Source organism: Vipera berus (genome assembly GCF_964194415.1).
Source record: "Vipera berus genome assembly, chromosome: 1".
Taxonomy (NCBI): Eukaryota; Metazoa; Chordata; class Lepidosauria; order Squamata; family Viperidae; genus Vipera; species Vipera berus.
This window is the reverse complement of record NC_138202.1, coordinates 118,144,032-118,160,055: the sequence shown is the minus strand read 5'-3', so window position 1 is coordinate 118,160,055 and position 16,024 is coordinate 118,144,032. Positions and strand designations below refer to the sequence as shown.

The 16,024-nt window shown below is 44.1% G+C and overlaps 1 protein-coding gene across 2 annotated transcripts in view; it reads left to right on the top strand.

Annotated features, from left to right (window-relative positions):
• SMTNL1 (smoothelin like 1) overlaps nt 1-14,945 on the top strand; it is a 28,921-nt gene extending 13,976 nt beyond the window's left edge. Inside the window, exons 3-9 of one of the 2 annotated variants that reach the window (XM_081313978.1) lie at nt 1,687-1,825; nt 2,481-2,535; nt 4,434-4,604; nt 6,945-7,047; nt 8,503-8,654; nt 12,787-12,993; nt 14,110-14,243. In XM_081313978.1, the coding sequence (XP_081170104.1) occupies nt 1,687-1,825; nt 2,481-2,535; nt 4,434-4,604; nt 6,945-7,047; nt 8,503-8,654; nt 12,787-12,931 (765 nt within the window). In that variant the 3' untranslated portion in view covers nt 12,932-12,993; nt 14,110-14,243. Of the gene's footprint in view, nt 1-1,686; nt 1,826-2,480; nt 2,536-4,433; nt 4,605-6,944; nt 7,048-8,502; nt 8,655-12,786; nt 12,994-14,109 lie in introns of both variants that reach the window. The other variant, XM_081313977.1, reaches the window with a different exon arrangement.
• The last annotated feature ends 1,079 nt before the right edge of the window (nt 14,946-16,024 follow it).

Here is a 16,024-nt window from a genome sequence, read left to right as displayed (position 1 = left end):
CAACTGGTGCAGAATGCGGCCGTGCGGGTGCTTATGGGAGTATCTCGGTACTCCCATGTTACACCACTCCTGCGTGAGCTGCATTGGCTTCCGGTTGCCCTCTGGGTGTGATTCAAGGTGCTGGTTATAACCTTTAAAGCCCTACATGGCTTAGGCCTGGGGTATTTGCGAGACCACTTGCTGCCATTGTCAACCTCCCATCGCCCGGTTCGTTCCCACAGAGTTGGCCTCCTCAGGGTGCTGTCGGCCAGGCAATGCTGGCTGGCGACCCCCAGGGGGAAAGCCTTCTCTGTGGGCGTGCCGACCCTCTAGAATGAATTGTCCCCAGAGCTGCGGACAACCCCTGACCTTCGGTCCTTCCACCGTGACCTGAAGACATGGTTGTTCCAACAAGCGGGCCTGGACTGACTATGGTTTTAATTAGCTGTTTACTGGTTTTAAAATTGTCATATAATTATTGTATTTATTGTTTAATTCATTTTTAAATTTTCTATTTTATGTTTTTAATTTTTATTGTTGTGCGCCACCCTGAGTTCTTAGGGAGTAGGGCGGCATATAAATTTAATAAAATAAATAAATAAATATTTTCTGCCATGCATAGCAACCTCTGGAGGTTTCTCTGAGCTTATGAAGACAGGAGATCACTTTAAACTAGCATTATTTACTTATGAGTGAAATTGGGTAAACTTTGGGTGGAGTTTTTAAAAATGAAAATTACATTATAGTTTTGTAGAACTCTCAAATTATGCAGGACCTTCCTACTACTATTTAAAATGAGATGAAAATGCAAAACTAATCTATATATTATTAGTGTTAACTATTGCCTTCCTAACATCTTTTGGAAAAAATAACTGTAGGAAAGCCTACAGGAAATTTCGATGAGATTTTGCCATTACTATATTTAGCCAGATGAGTTTATAAAAGGTGCAGTACTGCATATTTACAACTGACTAGAAAAAGAAATGGAGTTCCTGGGTTACATTGTAAAACTGATTAGAAAAAGTCAAGAATTTCCAGCCCTGCACGTAAAAATGCAAGTAGAAAAATAGGGACCACTCCGGTGGGAAGGTAACGGCGTTCCGTGCGCCTCTGGCGTCTAGTCATGCCGGCCACATGACCACGGAGACGTCCTCGGACAAGCGCTGGCTCTTCGGCTATGAAACGGAGATGAGCACCGGCCCCTAGAGTCGGAAACGACTAGCACGCATGTGCGGGGGAACCTTTACCTTTTTAATAGGCACATAAACTGGGTCAGCTAGAAAGCTAGAGGGAAAAATAGCAAGGAAGATTTTCAGTAGAAAGAAGAAATCCACGTATGTAGAAGTTTGTAAACTATCATTTCCGTTCGTTTTATTTATCAATGTATGAGTACACAACAACAACAACAAAAAGAACTTTATAGGGTCAGGTTTGCAAACAAAAGAGCCAGGACGCTGCAGTGCTTAAGGGTTTAGACTGGGGAAGACTGGGGCATCCCAAACCGAAGGAAGTGCTTCGGATGACTTTGGGACAGTCACTTGTTCTCTGCCCAACCTGATCACAATGGGGCAGGGTTATTATGGGAGAAGAGAATGCTAGGCATGCTGCCTTGAGAGGCTGAAGGCAAGGCAGATTATAAATCTAGAAAATCAAATAAAGGAAGAAAGTAATTGGTTGACCTTCCCCATCCTCCTCCTCTACCTGCAGGGTAGAACTGGCAGCACTTCGGATGAGGCTCTTTCACCAGAAGCCGGGGCGGAAGAGGAGGAGTTCTGGCCAGAATTCCCTCCCTGTTCTCCTGAAGCAAGTCCGCAAAGCCCAACAGAGCTCAAAGGTTTGGAGACAGGTGAGGCAAATCATTCAGCAAACGAAGAAGGCCAAGTACACTAAAGCTGGAGAGAATAGACTAAAAGTGGAAGTGACACATTGGGATGTGTTGCTTAAAATAAAACCTCCTAGAACAGGCCCGTGGGGTGGCAGAGTGGGGCACCACGGGGCAGAGTAGCATCAGTGGCCCTCCAAAGCAGTCCGAGTTTCTCACGTAGCCCCTTGGGGAAATTAATTCTCTCCCCCCCCATTATCCTAAATGGTCTGCCTGGAACTTAATTTTGAGTAAATAATTTTATTTTTTACCAGTGAAGCAACAATAACAAAATCCTCTACAATCAATGTTTCTAGACTTCATAACTTCCTTCAGATGTTCTTGCTTTGACACCTGCATTACCACCCAGTCCTTCTGAAGACATTTTTTCTCATGACCTTCACTGATATTTCTCTTAAAACTCAACCAGCTACTGACAGTGTAAACTAGGAATCCCAATTTTGCCTCCTGTCCCCATGAGGCTGGTCTTCGTCTCCATTTCCCTGTAATGATCTGTGAAACCTTCCGCTGCTATTTTCTGTACTGCAAAAATGTGGATACAGAGGAGATTAAAGACACAGCAGTTCAGACGTGCGATAGACGTCTCACTAATACTCCACATGTCTGTAATCCAATCTAGGTGGCATCACTCCTCCAACCACCACTTCAGAAGCTGCTCCAGCGGATATCACCAGGTGAGATAATCTCTGGAAGCCTTTCTAGAGGGGGTGGGCTACATTTGAGATGGGCAAGATTCAGGTTGACAAGATATATTGGGAGAGATGGCCACGAGCCTGGCACTCTCTTATCAGAACTTGATACAAAAGATATACCCATAATCATTGGATATGAGATGGACAGCAGGTATATTTTCTAAACAAATATACACTTAAGAATGGAAGAAGTGAGGAACAGATTGATTTTCCGAGTTAAATATAGCTCTTACTGTTAAACACACAAACATTTCTTCCTCAAGTTTTTCCCCCCACTTCTGGACTATCATTAGATACAGAAGGAAGAAAGCAGAGGTGAGTTAATGGCTCCTTTTGTTAAACCACTGGGTGAAAAGGATCCTTGTCAATTGACTGCAAATCATGGAAAGCAGCAATTCTGCATCTTTTGCCCATCTCCAAAGCTGTATTACCACGTTTTACTCTGCAGGGGGCACTCAGAAATCAAAGACAGGCAATGACTAGAATAACCAAAATGGGACAAGGATTAACAGTGAGGACAAAGGTTCATTATGAACACTTTCCTCCAAATGTTAAAGCCTGGCCTTCAAGCTGCTATCAAGAACTTCAGATTTCTAGTACATACCCTTCTGTGGCGATAAATTGATTGCTCAAAAAACTCTTCAAGCTTGGAGGAAAGCAGTGAATTGAGCAAATGATGTCAGCCACCCAAAGCATTAACTAGTCTTCCCAAATGGATGCCTTCTGGAGGTACTGGGGCTAATATATGAAAGGTCAAATGAATGAAGGATGCTAATAAAGATGTGAATATTCAGAAAATTGGAAAGGGCAAAGAGAAACATTGGGTTGGTGAATAAAGAACAGCTGCAGGACATGGGTTTGGCCGCTAGTCTAAAGCAAAGAAGAAACAAGGGTGACATGATAGCAGTATTCCAGTATTTGAGGGGCTGCCACAAATAAGAGGGGGGTCAAATTATTCTCCAAAGCACCAGAGGGCAAGACAAGAAACAATGGTTGGAAACTAATCAAAGAGAGAAGCAACCTGGAACTAAGGAGAAACTTCCTAACAGTGAGAACAATTAACCAGTGGAACAGCTTGGCCCCAGAAGTCGTGGGCCTTCATCACTGGAGGTTTTTAAGAAGAGGTTAGACAGTCACTTATCTGAAATGGTATAAGTTCTTCTGCTTGAGCAGGAGGCTGGACTATAACACCTCCAAGGTCCATTCCAGCTCCTATTCTATTCTATTCTATTCTATTCTATTCTATTCTATTCTATTCTATTCTATTCTATTCTATTCTATTCTATTCTATTCTATTCTATTCTATTCTATTATGAGAAAAATTGGGAAGAAGTCAAAACCGGAGACGGCAGTTGTTGTGTAGTGAGTTCGTTGCGCAGGAACGAAGATGAGGCAAGTGAGTTCAGCAATGATCATATTTATTTGCTTGCAGGATCTGAACTAGAAAACTGGGCTGCAGCTTGCAGCAATTTATAGCCTGGCCCCAAGGTGATAGCCAATAGGTTTAAAGCAGCCTATTGCCGCCTAGGGGCAACCAATAGCAGCCCTGGAGACGGGGTGTCTGAGATGCTGGGAGCCATTAGCTAGCTCCAGCTTACCACGTGGTGTTACAATTAAGCCCAGTACATTACAGCAGTGGTTCTTTGCCATCCTTTTCCCCGGATCCTCACATTTCTAGCTGCAACTTATGACAGTTTTAAAAATGATTCTCCAGGGAACCATGAGCCAAACTGTTAGTATTCTTTACTTCAGAGTGGTCAGAAAGGGATTTCCCCATCTCTTTCGAGAGGCTCTGCCTGAAAGCCCAGGGTAGAGACCCACCCAGTGCCACTTCTTCTCCAACGCTTCACTCTCCGTGTGTTTCTGTTTCTGGTTTTCAGCCCTGAAGCTGCCCTGAAGGGAGAGAAAGAGCCCCCTTCTGCTGCACCAGAGGAAGCAGCTGCTGCCAAAGAGAAAAAGAAGAGGCCTGCTTTTGACCGGAGAGAGATCAGCAGGCCAAGGATGCCACCCAGGGGACAGTCCCGCAAAGCCATTGTGGAGAGATTTGGAGGGTGAGGCCATGGTGTCTCAGGTTCTGCCATAGCTTATTTCTCTCTAGTTTGTTCAGCTCTACGGATGGATATAACAGATACACCTTTTTATAGTTGGGCTTACAAAAACATAATTGCTAAATTTATGCCTTACAATGAACCAAAACCAAGGCAATTATATTACAGTATGTCTTAGCACTGGAATGGGCAGTATCTCCCCAGCTGTATGTGGCCTGCCCAACTTACTGATGAAACTCTGTGGCATGATTTCCAGGCATTTTGAGACTGAAAACAAATGAATAATTTAACATAAGCCCTAAAATAGGTTCCACCAGATGATCATTTGTTCCATTTGCAAAATATCCTTAATGCGCTTCAATGCCATCATTTTGTTCTCACAGCAGGCAACTCCCAAATGTCTTTCTCATAATGCCCAGTTCAGAGCCATTCACTGCTCACCTCTTTATATCCAGAGTCATCTGAGCCCTGAGACAAGCAGACCAATCTATGAATGGCAGTCAATAAGAGTTCAGTCTCCCTGCCTCAAAAACTCTAATCACACACACACACACACTCACACACACACACATACACACACTATATATGTGTGTGTGTGTATATGTATATGTATATATATAATCACCTACTGCTCAAAAAAATAAAGGGAACACTTAACACAATGTACTGTGTATATATATATTAACCCCTAGGCCACAGGCTCTCTCTCTCTCTGTTAGCTGAGAAGCAAGGAAGATATGTGTTAAATGTTTCTTCCTTGCTTCTCAGCAGAGAGAGAGAGAGAGAGAGAGAGAGAGAGAGAGAGAGAGAGAGAGAGAGAGAGCCTGTGGCCTAGGGTTTAAAACAACTGCTTAAGACGCAGTCGGGCCAGGTTCGAATCTCGGAGGGTATGGCTGACTGATGAGAACAAATAAGTTTGAAATGATCATATCAGTCTCCCTTTATTCTTTGTTAGCAAGCCAAAAAATTTACACAAATATGAGCTGCTACTTCTGTGGCTACTGCCTGTAGATGGCCTTGGGCTAGGCTGAAACAGGAAATAAGATTTGTCCCGTGTCTGGGACTAAGCAAGTGTATTCTGAATGCTTAACAAACATTTAAAAGGGTATGACAAGCCTTCTGTCCAATGAGCAAGCAAAGAATGAAACTGTGCTTCACACATAACTGAAGTGAGAGATTAGCAAAAAAAACAAAAAAAACAATTCTGATTTTCCAAAGCTCTTAAGGAATTGGAGCATTTAGAACTTTACTATATGCTACTGCTGCTTTTTAAGGGACGCGGTGGCTCAGTGGGTTAGGACGCTGAGCTTGTCGATCAGAAGATCGGCAGTTCGGCAGGTCAAATCCTGAGTGCCGCATAGCAGAGTGAGCAACTGTTACTCGTCCCAGCTTCTGCCAACCTAGCAGTTCGAAAGCACGTAAAAATGCAAGTAGAAAAATAGGGACCACTACGGTGGGAAGGTAACAGCATTCTGTGCACCTTTCGCGTCTAGTCATGCCGGCCACAGGACCACAGAGACGTCCTTGGACAAGCGCTGGCTCTTCGGCTTTGAAACGGAGATGAGCACCGGCCCCTAGAGTTGGAAATGACTAGCACGCATGTGCGGGGGAACCTTTACCTTTACTGCCGCTTTATTGAAGGGCCATTCAATAAAAGAAAGGTATCGTGCAATGTAAATGGAGCATATTCATCACACAGTGTACTTTAACATTTAAAAATCAATCCCCCCAATCCAGAAAGAAAATCCAAAAATTCCAGGTACATATATTTATGTAGTACATACAGTACTGCCTTGTTTGCCTCACTGTATCACCCAATTCTGCTCTTAACATAGAAAAACTCTATAATCCCTGGAGAGCTAAGAGTTACTCATACTTGGCTTACCACAATATAAAACCCAGCCTTCCCCAAGCAGTATCTATCATCCCAAGACAGCACTGGCTACAACTATCATCCAAGACCATTTATAAGAGGACACGTTTAAGAAATGTGACTAGATCCAACTGCCACAGATATTGGACAGTGAAAACCCACACCACTATACTCCAGAAGTGTTTGCACAGCCAGGCAAGCTCACAACCATATTCAACACCTCTAGAAAACAAAATTGCTCTGACCAAGAGTTTCTCTTGCACAAATTATAAAATGTATAGGTATTTACACAATCAGATTAGATAGCAGACATTGCTACAAATCATGCAGATCTCTGTCCCACCAGATGTTCAGCAGAAAATAATAAGGGGAAAAGGGAATTACACCAGCCAAATCTCATAGGATTAAAAATACATTTGTTTATTCTCTACCATCCTATTCCCTTCCTTCCCCTTAATCATCTTCCAAAGGGCTGCAACTGGTCCTGCCCCCAATATCAAGAGGACTGGAGCTACAAACACTGTGAAGACCATGTTGCTGGAATGGTGTCGGGCCATGACCCGTGGCTATGAAGTAAGGTATCAAATGTGAAATGAGAACTACTCCAGTGCCCTTAAATGTTTCTGGGGGGTGAAATAGGCAACCTGGTTTTCCTTGGAAGGCAAAATCAGGGGGGCACCAGTAATGCAACAGCAGGAAGACCTATGTGGATTATCAGAATTTAAGAGATGTGAAGACAATATTCCTCTAGTTCCAACAAACTTACTCCAGCATACTTTACTCAGAAGTGAGTATATATCTGTCTGAGTTATTAAGAGCATTTGAGAAAGCATCACTACCCAGAGTTAAAGACTATGAACTTTTTTAAAAAAGCACCCTCTGATGCCACCTTTTGTGTTATATATATATATATATATATATATATATATATATATATATATATATATATATATATATATATATATATATATATATATATATATATATATATATATATATATATATATATATATATATATTGTTGTTGTTATATATAATCTCAGAGACATTTCTAGATTCTTATGGTATTCTAAATTCTTGCCCTGTTTTTGATCACAGTTGGAGAGCAAAGCCCTGGAGGGATTGTAGGTAGCAGAATAATCTCTTCTGTGAACTAGGTCAGGAAATAGTACTTCTTTGTGTGCTGTTGGTATTTCTTTGTTATTAACCCAACAAATGCACACTATCATGCGAATAAGAAGATTCACATGTGCAATTTTAGCCTGTACTGTTTTCTCATTATGCCTTTTATTCAGATGTTGAATTTTGTTCAAAGAGTTAAGAGAATGAGTTATGAACTCCAAAATCTCAGGTGAATGTAGTTCACATATTGAGATTGTAAGATATTTTGGAGTTATAATGCCTCACGTTTAGCAAAACTGTTAGGTCACAGTGAAAATGGTGAAATATGAGTTGATAATTCATGTACTACAAAACACAAGGACCCATCACAATAGCACTAACATCCACAGCAGTATAGATGAAACCATTGCGATATGCAATGTACACTATGTATCAGAAATGGTCGGCTTCATAAATCATGACCTGTACTGCAGGCAGGATTAAAGGATTACTGAGAGAGAAATGAGGGAAAAGTTATGTGAAATTTTAAAATATAAAAGTAAGGCGAAGTATGGATGCTGAACACATGGGGGCAGTAAATTAATTCTCCAGCTTGTCCTTACACTGTTCCGTTTCACTTCCAAGTTACAGTTAACAATGCTCATAAGGAGGAGGATGTTAACACAATAATATAGATTCAGAATGCTCCCCAATTACTGCCAGACTTTTACAGATAACCTGCTTCATGTCATATGTAAGTAAATTCATCCACACAACTTGTTCCAGTGCAATGGTGTGTTCTAACCAGAATGACACGCTTATATTAAATAGACAGGAATAATGTTTCAGTCACTGCCAGTGCAGGAAAACCTAAGAAGGAGAGGTGGTTGACCTTTTGTGCCTAATATCTCTTTTTCTAATTTTCAGCATGTGGACATCCAGAACTTTTCCACCAGTTGGAAAAGTGGCATGGCCTTTTGCGCCCTCGTCCACAAGTTCTTTCCTGAAGCCTTTGACTATGCAAACCTTGATCCAGCAAATCGGAAAGAGAATTTCACCCTGGCCTTCTCTACTGCTGAGTGAGCACTCCCCTCCATCTTAGACCTCAGGACACCACCACAGCTATAGGGCAGGCTGAGTCAGGGATGAGTACTAGCCGCCAGAAAGTGCACCGTGGTGTTGGTAAACGTGTAAAGTTATTCTCTGAAGAAATTTTGCCCTATCTTCCAGCTCATACCAAATAACAGTGTTACCAAAGATCAAAACCGTGCCCAATAACTGATCGATCAAACTGACAGATGTGTAAATGCTGCCAACTTTAACAGGGATGAAAATTGTAGCACTATCAAAATTCACGCAGGCAGCAGGCTGAGGAAAGCTCAGGGAGGCACATATAACCTCCAAAACTAGGGAAATCTGGAAAAAAGCACATAGGATTATCTTCATACTGTGTAGGCTGTTGTGCAGATTTTATTCTGTTACTTGAGCTCCATACCATGTGGGATGTACAATCTGAAGTCTTGCAGCTTCCTTTTAAACTGACTGGTGGCTAAAAGTTTGGCATCATGTATTTTTTAACCACCAATCCTATCTATATTTAGCAGCAATATTTTGGATCAGTTGTAAAGTTTGTGAAAAATCTCCCTAAGCAACCCTACATGCAGCAGACTGCAATAGTCTAATCCTATTGCTCTAAGAAAAACATACATTACAATGGCCTAGTTATCTTTACAGTATTCAGGGGTGTCTGCCAATGACAAATGTGTTTTGTTTTTTTTTGTTCCTACTAACAGTTAGACATCCCCAGCTAAAATTCACACAGATCCATCAAGCTAAGAATCTGAATTTTAAAAGAATACAGGGTTTTACAAAGAGACTGACTTTTATTTCTCCAATCCATAAAGGTATATGCTATTACCCGTATATACTTGAGTATAAGCCGACTCGAGTATAAGCCGAGACCCCTAATTTTACCCCCAAAAACTGGAAAAAGTTATTGACTCGAGTATAAGCCGAGTATAAGGATAAGCTTGGCCCCTTCTTAGCAACATACCTATCTATATTCTGTGCCACCACGAGCCGCTCGTTGACTCTGGCAGCATCCCGGAGCTGGCTCGGCCGCGGTACGCAGGGTCCGCTCATCAGGCTGCCAGGCTTCCTGGCAGCACATCCCGTAGGGAAGGTCTGCTAGGGAGAAGGCAGTCAAGCGTTGTTTCCCTCCTCGTGCGTGTGTGTGTGTGTGTGTGTGTGTGTGTGTGTTTGTGTGTGTGTGTGAGACCTGCGGGAACGGCTGGTAGAGGTGGCGGCAGTCCGGCGTTTCCCCCCCTCATGCATGCGTGTGTGTGTCAGACCTGCGGGAATGGCTGGTAAGGAAGCGGCTCCCCCCCCTCCTGTGTGTCGGGCCCACGGGGCTTGACACACAGAGAAACGCAAATGCCGGACTGCCACCACCTTTACTAGCCATTCCTGCGGGTCTGACACACACACACACACACACACACACACACGCACGAGGGGGAGAAACAATGCTGGACTGCCGCCACCTCTGCCAACCTTGCAAGCCTCTGCTTGCAGGGCTGGTAGAGGTGGCGGCAGTCCAGCGTTGTTTCTCCCCCTCGTGCGTGCGTGTGTGTGTCAGACCCACGGGAATGGCTGGTAGGGAAGCGGCATTCCGGCATTCCCCCCCTTCCTGTGTGTCGAGCCCACGGGGCTTGACACACAGAGAAACGCAAATGCCGGACTGCCGCCACCTTTACTAGCCATTCCTGCGGGTCTGACACACACACACACACACACACGCCGCCGGGCTCGGCTCCTCGGCAGGAGGGGCAGCCCCCGCCGCGCCCCCCTCCCCTCCCGGCCCGCAGCGCTGCGCCGCTGCCGCCGCTTCCTCCAGGCAAGTCGGGGGGGGCTTGCGGGGCAAAGGCACCGGCCGGGGGGCAGGCAGGGCGGGAGGGCAGCCGCGCAGCTCAGCGCTGCCCCGAAGCCACAGCCAGCCGCCGCCGCCCGCGTCCCGGCAGAGAGAGCCTGCCCTGCGGAGCGCGCTCGCTCGCTCGCCCGCTGCCTCGCCCGGGACCAGCCGTGCCGCCCCGAAGCCACAGCCAGCCGCCGCCGCCTGCGTCCCGGCGGAGAGAGCCTGCCCTGCGGAGCGCGCTCGCTCGCTCGCCCGCTGCCTCGCCCGGGCTTCGGGGCGGCGCCGCTGGTCCCGGGCGAGGCAGCGGGTGAGCGAGCGAGCGTGCTCCGCAGGGCAGGCTCTCTCCGCCGGGACACGGGCGGCGGCGGCTGGCTGTGGCTTCGGGGCGGCGCCGCTGGTCCCGGGCGAGGCAGCGGGCGAGCGAGCGAGCGTGCTCCGCAGGGCAGGCTCTCTCCGCTGGGACGCAGGCGGCGGCGGCTGGCTGTGGCTTCGGGGCGGTGCTGAGCTGCGCGGCCGCCCTCCCACCCTGCCTGCCCCCCGGCCGGTGCCTTCGCCCCGCAAGCCCCCCCGACTTGCCCGGAGGAAGCGGCGGCAGCGGCGCAGCGCTGCGGGCCGGGAGGGGAGGGGGGCGCGGCGGGGGCTGCCCCTCCTGCCGAGGAGCCGAGCCCGGCGGCGTGTGTGTATGTGTGTGTGTGTGTGTGTGTGTGTGTCAGACCCGCAGGAATGGCTAGTAAAGGTGGCGGCAGTCCGGCATTTGCGTTTCTCTGTGTGTCAAGCCCCGTGGGCTCGACACACAGGAAGGGGGGGAATGCCGGAATGCCGCTTCCCTACCAGCCATTCCCGTGGGTCTGACACACACACGCACGCATGAGGGGGAGAAACAACGCTGGACTGCCACCACCTCTACCAGCTCTGCAAGGCTCTGCCGCTCCCTTCTCTCAGCAGCCTGGCCCGAACGAAGGGACAGTTCTTTTTTTTTGTTCACTGGAGTATAAGCCGAAGTGGATTTTTTCAGCCCAAAAAGTGGGCTGAAAAATTCGGCTTATACTCAAGTATATACGGTAGTTTCCCAACTTCTTTGGGTTGACCCATATTCCTTCTCAGATAGCCAGGACCAGGAATATAACTATAGTCAGAAATATTGAAACATCCAGCTACAGAACATCTATGAGAATTAGCAATATCAAAACAGAGATTCAAAAAAAAAATATTCAGCCCAAAGCTAAGCTTTTAAAAGCCTGGAGTTATTATCTTTAATTTGTTAGCATCTCTTGTTTCAAAAAGAAATAGTTACAACGGACATATTAGTGAGGTTTGCTAGCTAAGGAGTTTTTTGACAACTGCTTCCTTTAACACAGTAGGGACTGCTTCACAAGAAAAAATTAGTTATGTCTTAGATCAACCTTCAACTGTTAAGCATGATAAAACAGAAAATTTCAAGAAATCAACACACCTTCAAGCACATTATCATAACAACCTAAGTGTCCTCTGGATCAGATTGAAGTCTAATCTAGACCAGAACTGTGTTCTTCAATAGTGAAACATAAATCTTGAGTAGCAACCTCCCACTTGTCCTTCAGTGGTGGTATTGACATGCACACTATTGTACCTCTGAACTTGGAGGTAGTATAAATAAATAATAAATAAATAATAATAAATAATAATAATAATAATAATAATAATAATAATAATAATAATAATAATAATAATAATAATAATCAGTAATTATCTACTGTATGAAGGAAAGCAGCACATTTTTAAAACACAGCAGACCCAAACCAAGCAGCAACAGCAATTTCTTTGAGGACACCCCTTAAAAATGTGCTAAGTCAATTAATGTAGTGATGATGCTGAATAAATGTCAAGCTTCAAGATAACATTAAGTTCTGAAGGAAAGAATTTAAAGCCTTTGAATGGCCAGCCTTGAAGAAGCAGGAGCCCTTGCTAGATAACTGAACAAAGGAAAATGGTAGTCAGATAAGCAAAAGCAAGAGTAGGTTCTGCATTTGTAATATGTACCCAGAGTTTCAAAATAGTTAATTTCAGTGACTTATGGTGTCTTCAGTGTTGCTCTTGTGCTATAATGAAATTTATTCAACTTAAAAAGGCAAGAGATTCAAATTAACTACCTTCTTGGACTTCACCGTGATTTTGGAAATCTTTGCATCCTGGTCCAATTCTCTGGAATAAGGCTTGTTAATTCTTGCTAATTCTGGTGATGAAGGGCTATATTCAAGCTGCTTTGCCAAATCATTGAGGTATGCAGCAGAATTGACCATTTGTCCATCTTTTCCCAGGAAATGTGCAGACTGTGCTCAACTTCTGGAGGTGGATGACATGGTGCACATGAGTGTTCCTGATAATAAGTGCATCTACACCTATATCCAGGAACTTTATCGTAGCTTGGTGGAGAAAGGGCTAGTAAAGACCAAGAAGAAATAGAAATGCAAAGCAAGCTTTGGCTTGAGGCTCACTGGAAGCTATAGAAAAATTTGGTGGGACAGGTAAGAGGGTTTCTGTGGTTCTCATCTCCAAAGGGGACTATCTCCTTGAAATTCTAGAATCACATTAAGTGCAACTAGATAAAACCAAAAGAAACGGAAAATAATAGAAGATTTGAGATCTTGCTCATTTGTAGGACATGGAAAAGAAGAACGTCTTGTTTTTAAATTATTCCATCTTCCAGATCAAGCTTAGAACACCTACATGTGCTTAGGTAGTAGGTTAAAAAATTAAGGTTTCATATTTAACTTAAAAATCTTCAACATAGTCATATTTCTTTAAAATCTTATCATATGGTTGTTGATGTTGTTGTTTTGGTTTAACCAATGTTATTGTCCTACCCTAAGAATTTGGGAATGATGCTGTTATTGGGATATAGTATATTTTCCTTTGGTGATCTCAAATTCCCTCATGCCACGTTAGTTTATTAGCTACTAAGTACTATAGTATTGTATCTCCTTAAATGGAAATGTCTGTTGATGATGTTGCTACTTTAGTTGGTAGAAAAACAACAAAGATCAATACGTAAATGATTACGAAATGCTTCAAGATGTTAAAAGTGTTTTGATCACTAGAAAAGTCCATGTTGATGGAAGGGATCTTAACATTCTTATTACTGGGAAGATAAGCCATTTTGGCTTACAAGAACATTTTATTTCTAGATATTCTGTTTAAATAAACAGAATATCTAGAAATAAAATAAATGTTGCTGTTTCCACTTCCATCTGAATTTTAGAGGTCTAGTGCATGTTGGTGCAGTAAAAATGGCATGAAGACAGTTCCAGAATAGTCCCAGGCAAAAAGCAGCAAAGTATTCTGGCATTGACTGCCCTGTAGATATGAGACTTCATGCATTAAGATGTCCAACACACATTGAGGGCTCTAGATTGGGAAAAGACTTTATTCAACAGATGGATCTTTTCCATATTAAAGCTTATAGGATTTCAAAGAAACATAGGGGGCGTGGTTCTTCTGTACCCAATTGTCAGGTAGGCTGGCCTATAAACCTGCTTAGAAATCCTGTAGAAATCATAACAGTTGTTGGGAAGCTAGGCTTAGCTTCTGTGTTTTCTCCAAGAGACCTCAAATTTGGATATCTTTTTTTTTTAAATTTTCAGAGGGAATGCAACATGGGATGTATATATTCTGCAATTTTCCGAGCATGGCACTGGAACCAACCACTACTACTTAACCCTCAGTAGCACTAAAATCTGCTATGCACCACCCTTCTGCCACCTGAAAAGAGCAGGAAAGGTACGCTTACTGATGCCAAGTCAGCATTTCAAGCAGAGCAGAACTGAGTCTGCCCCATATATACGAGACTCAGAAGAAGCGTGTCCTTCAAGACGTTACCATCAGCAACTCTGCATCCTCTTTTTGGATTGCAAAAATGTTCCTGCAACCCATGCTGCAAATCACCCTTTCCCCGACCAGGCACCGGTACCATTAAATCACAATTGTACCAAAGTCAAGGTTGTCACGCAGTATTTTTATGCTGCATTCTGTGTAAGCAACAGCAGCTCAGGTGTCCCACGGCGTGGTTTCCAAGGGAGAGTGCAAACATGCTCTGTTTGAAGTAGCTGCCCAGGCATATTAGAATGGCTTGAGCAGCGCAACGTACGTGACCCAGTCTTATGTTTGTTTACTAAGAAATAAGCTCCTCTGCATTCAGCTATTCACCAAACCACTGAACTTTGAGCAAAGAAATCATGCTGTGCAGATAAGAGGCTAAGAATAAACAAGCTGACTGGAGGGAGCGGGGGATTCCCTCCTTTGTGGTTTACAGGAAAAGTGCTGGGCAAACATCAAATGACAAAGCTTTCAATGTGTGGCAATGAAAACCTCTTTGGAGGCAGAGATTTACATGTGGCGATTTTGCTCTGTTCTCGGCAGCTTGGAAGGACTTGGAGGAAGAACAAGTTGAAATTGTTCAGAAGACAGCTCATTTTACAAGATGGCAAACAGGATCTAATTCGGAGTAAAAATAAAACACCCCACTTTGCTTCTTCTTCCCACTTTTAAATATAAACACACCACGTTTAGAAAGGGGAGAGGAGAAAGAGGAGGGCTTTAAGCCTGAACTAAAGAGGCAGGAGGGCTGCAAACTGTTTCTTATTTATTGAAATCAAAAGCCGAGTCTACACGCTGACATTTTAGTTTGCAGAAATACTCCTTTTTCAGGAGGGAGCTTGAAAAGAAAGCAAGTGTAGGAAAGTCCTAGGAAAGCAAGATCTAGTGCAGGGGTCCTCAAACTTGGCCACTTTAAGACTTGTGGACTTCAACAAGCATGGCTGGCTAGGGAATTCTGGGAGTTGAAGTCCACAAGTCTTGAAGTGGTCACGTTTGAGGACCCCTAATGTAGTGGTTTACTCTACTCTGTTTCTAAAGTCCTACTCTGTTAAATAGTGGGCTCTTTGGTGCAGGAATGATGACACGAGGCTGAGTACAGGATAACTCATACTTTATTTCTTGCCAGAACTGTACTGAGCAAATGGCTGCAACCAGCCGCAATATATAGTCTAGCCCCTAGGCGGCAGCCAATAGGTTTGAACCCACACTTGCCACCTGGGGCTAGCCAATTGCAGGACAGGAGACAGTCTGGGTTGCTGGAGAGCCGTTAGCTGCTCCAGCAACCCACGTGGTGTATCACCAAAACCCAGTACATAACACCCCTCCCCTCTTAGATCAAACTATGACAACCACAATTAGTCTTGTCAAGACTTATTAACACAGAGACAATAAAAATGGTAAATAATAAAAATGTAATCACCGTGGACTACAATGAGATTAAACAATGTCTCAATGATCAGGCTTCCATTTGCAGTAATAGGCAGTTACACAAACACTAGTTTCTGTAGTTTGGTGGCAACAAGTTTTACAACAATATACATCACTTTATTTTACAATGTAATCTGTGAGGTACAAAGGAAGCTTGTGTGGCCTAGAGGAACGTCTTGGAGTTCCCATCACTTTGTGGTCTACCAGCTTACCCCGTGGGCTGGGTAGATTTGTGTCCCTTTGTGCTCCTGAGTC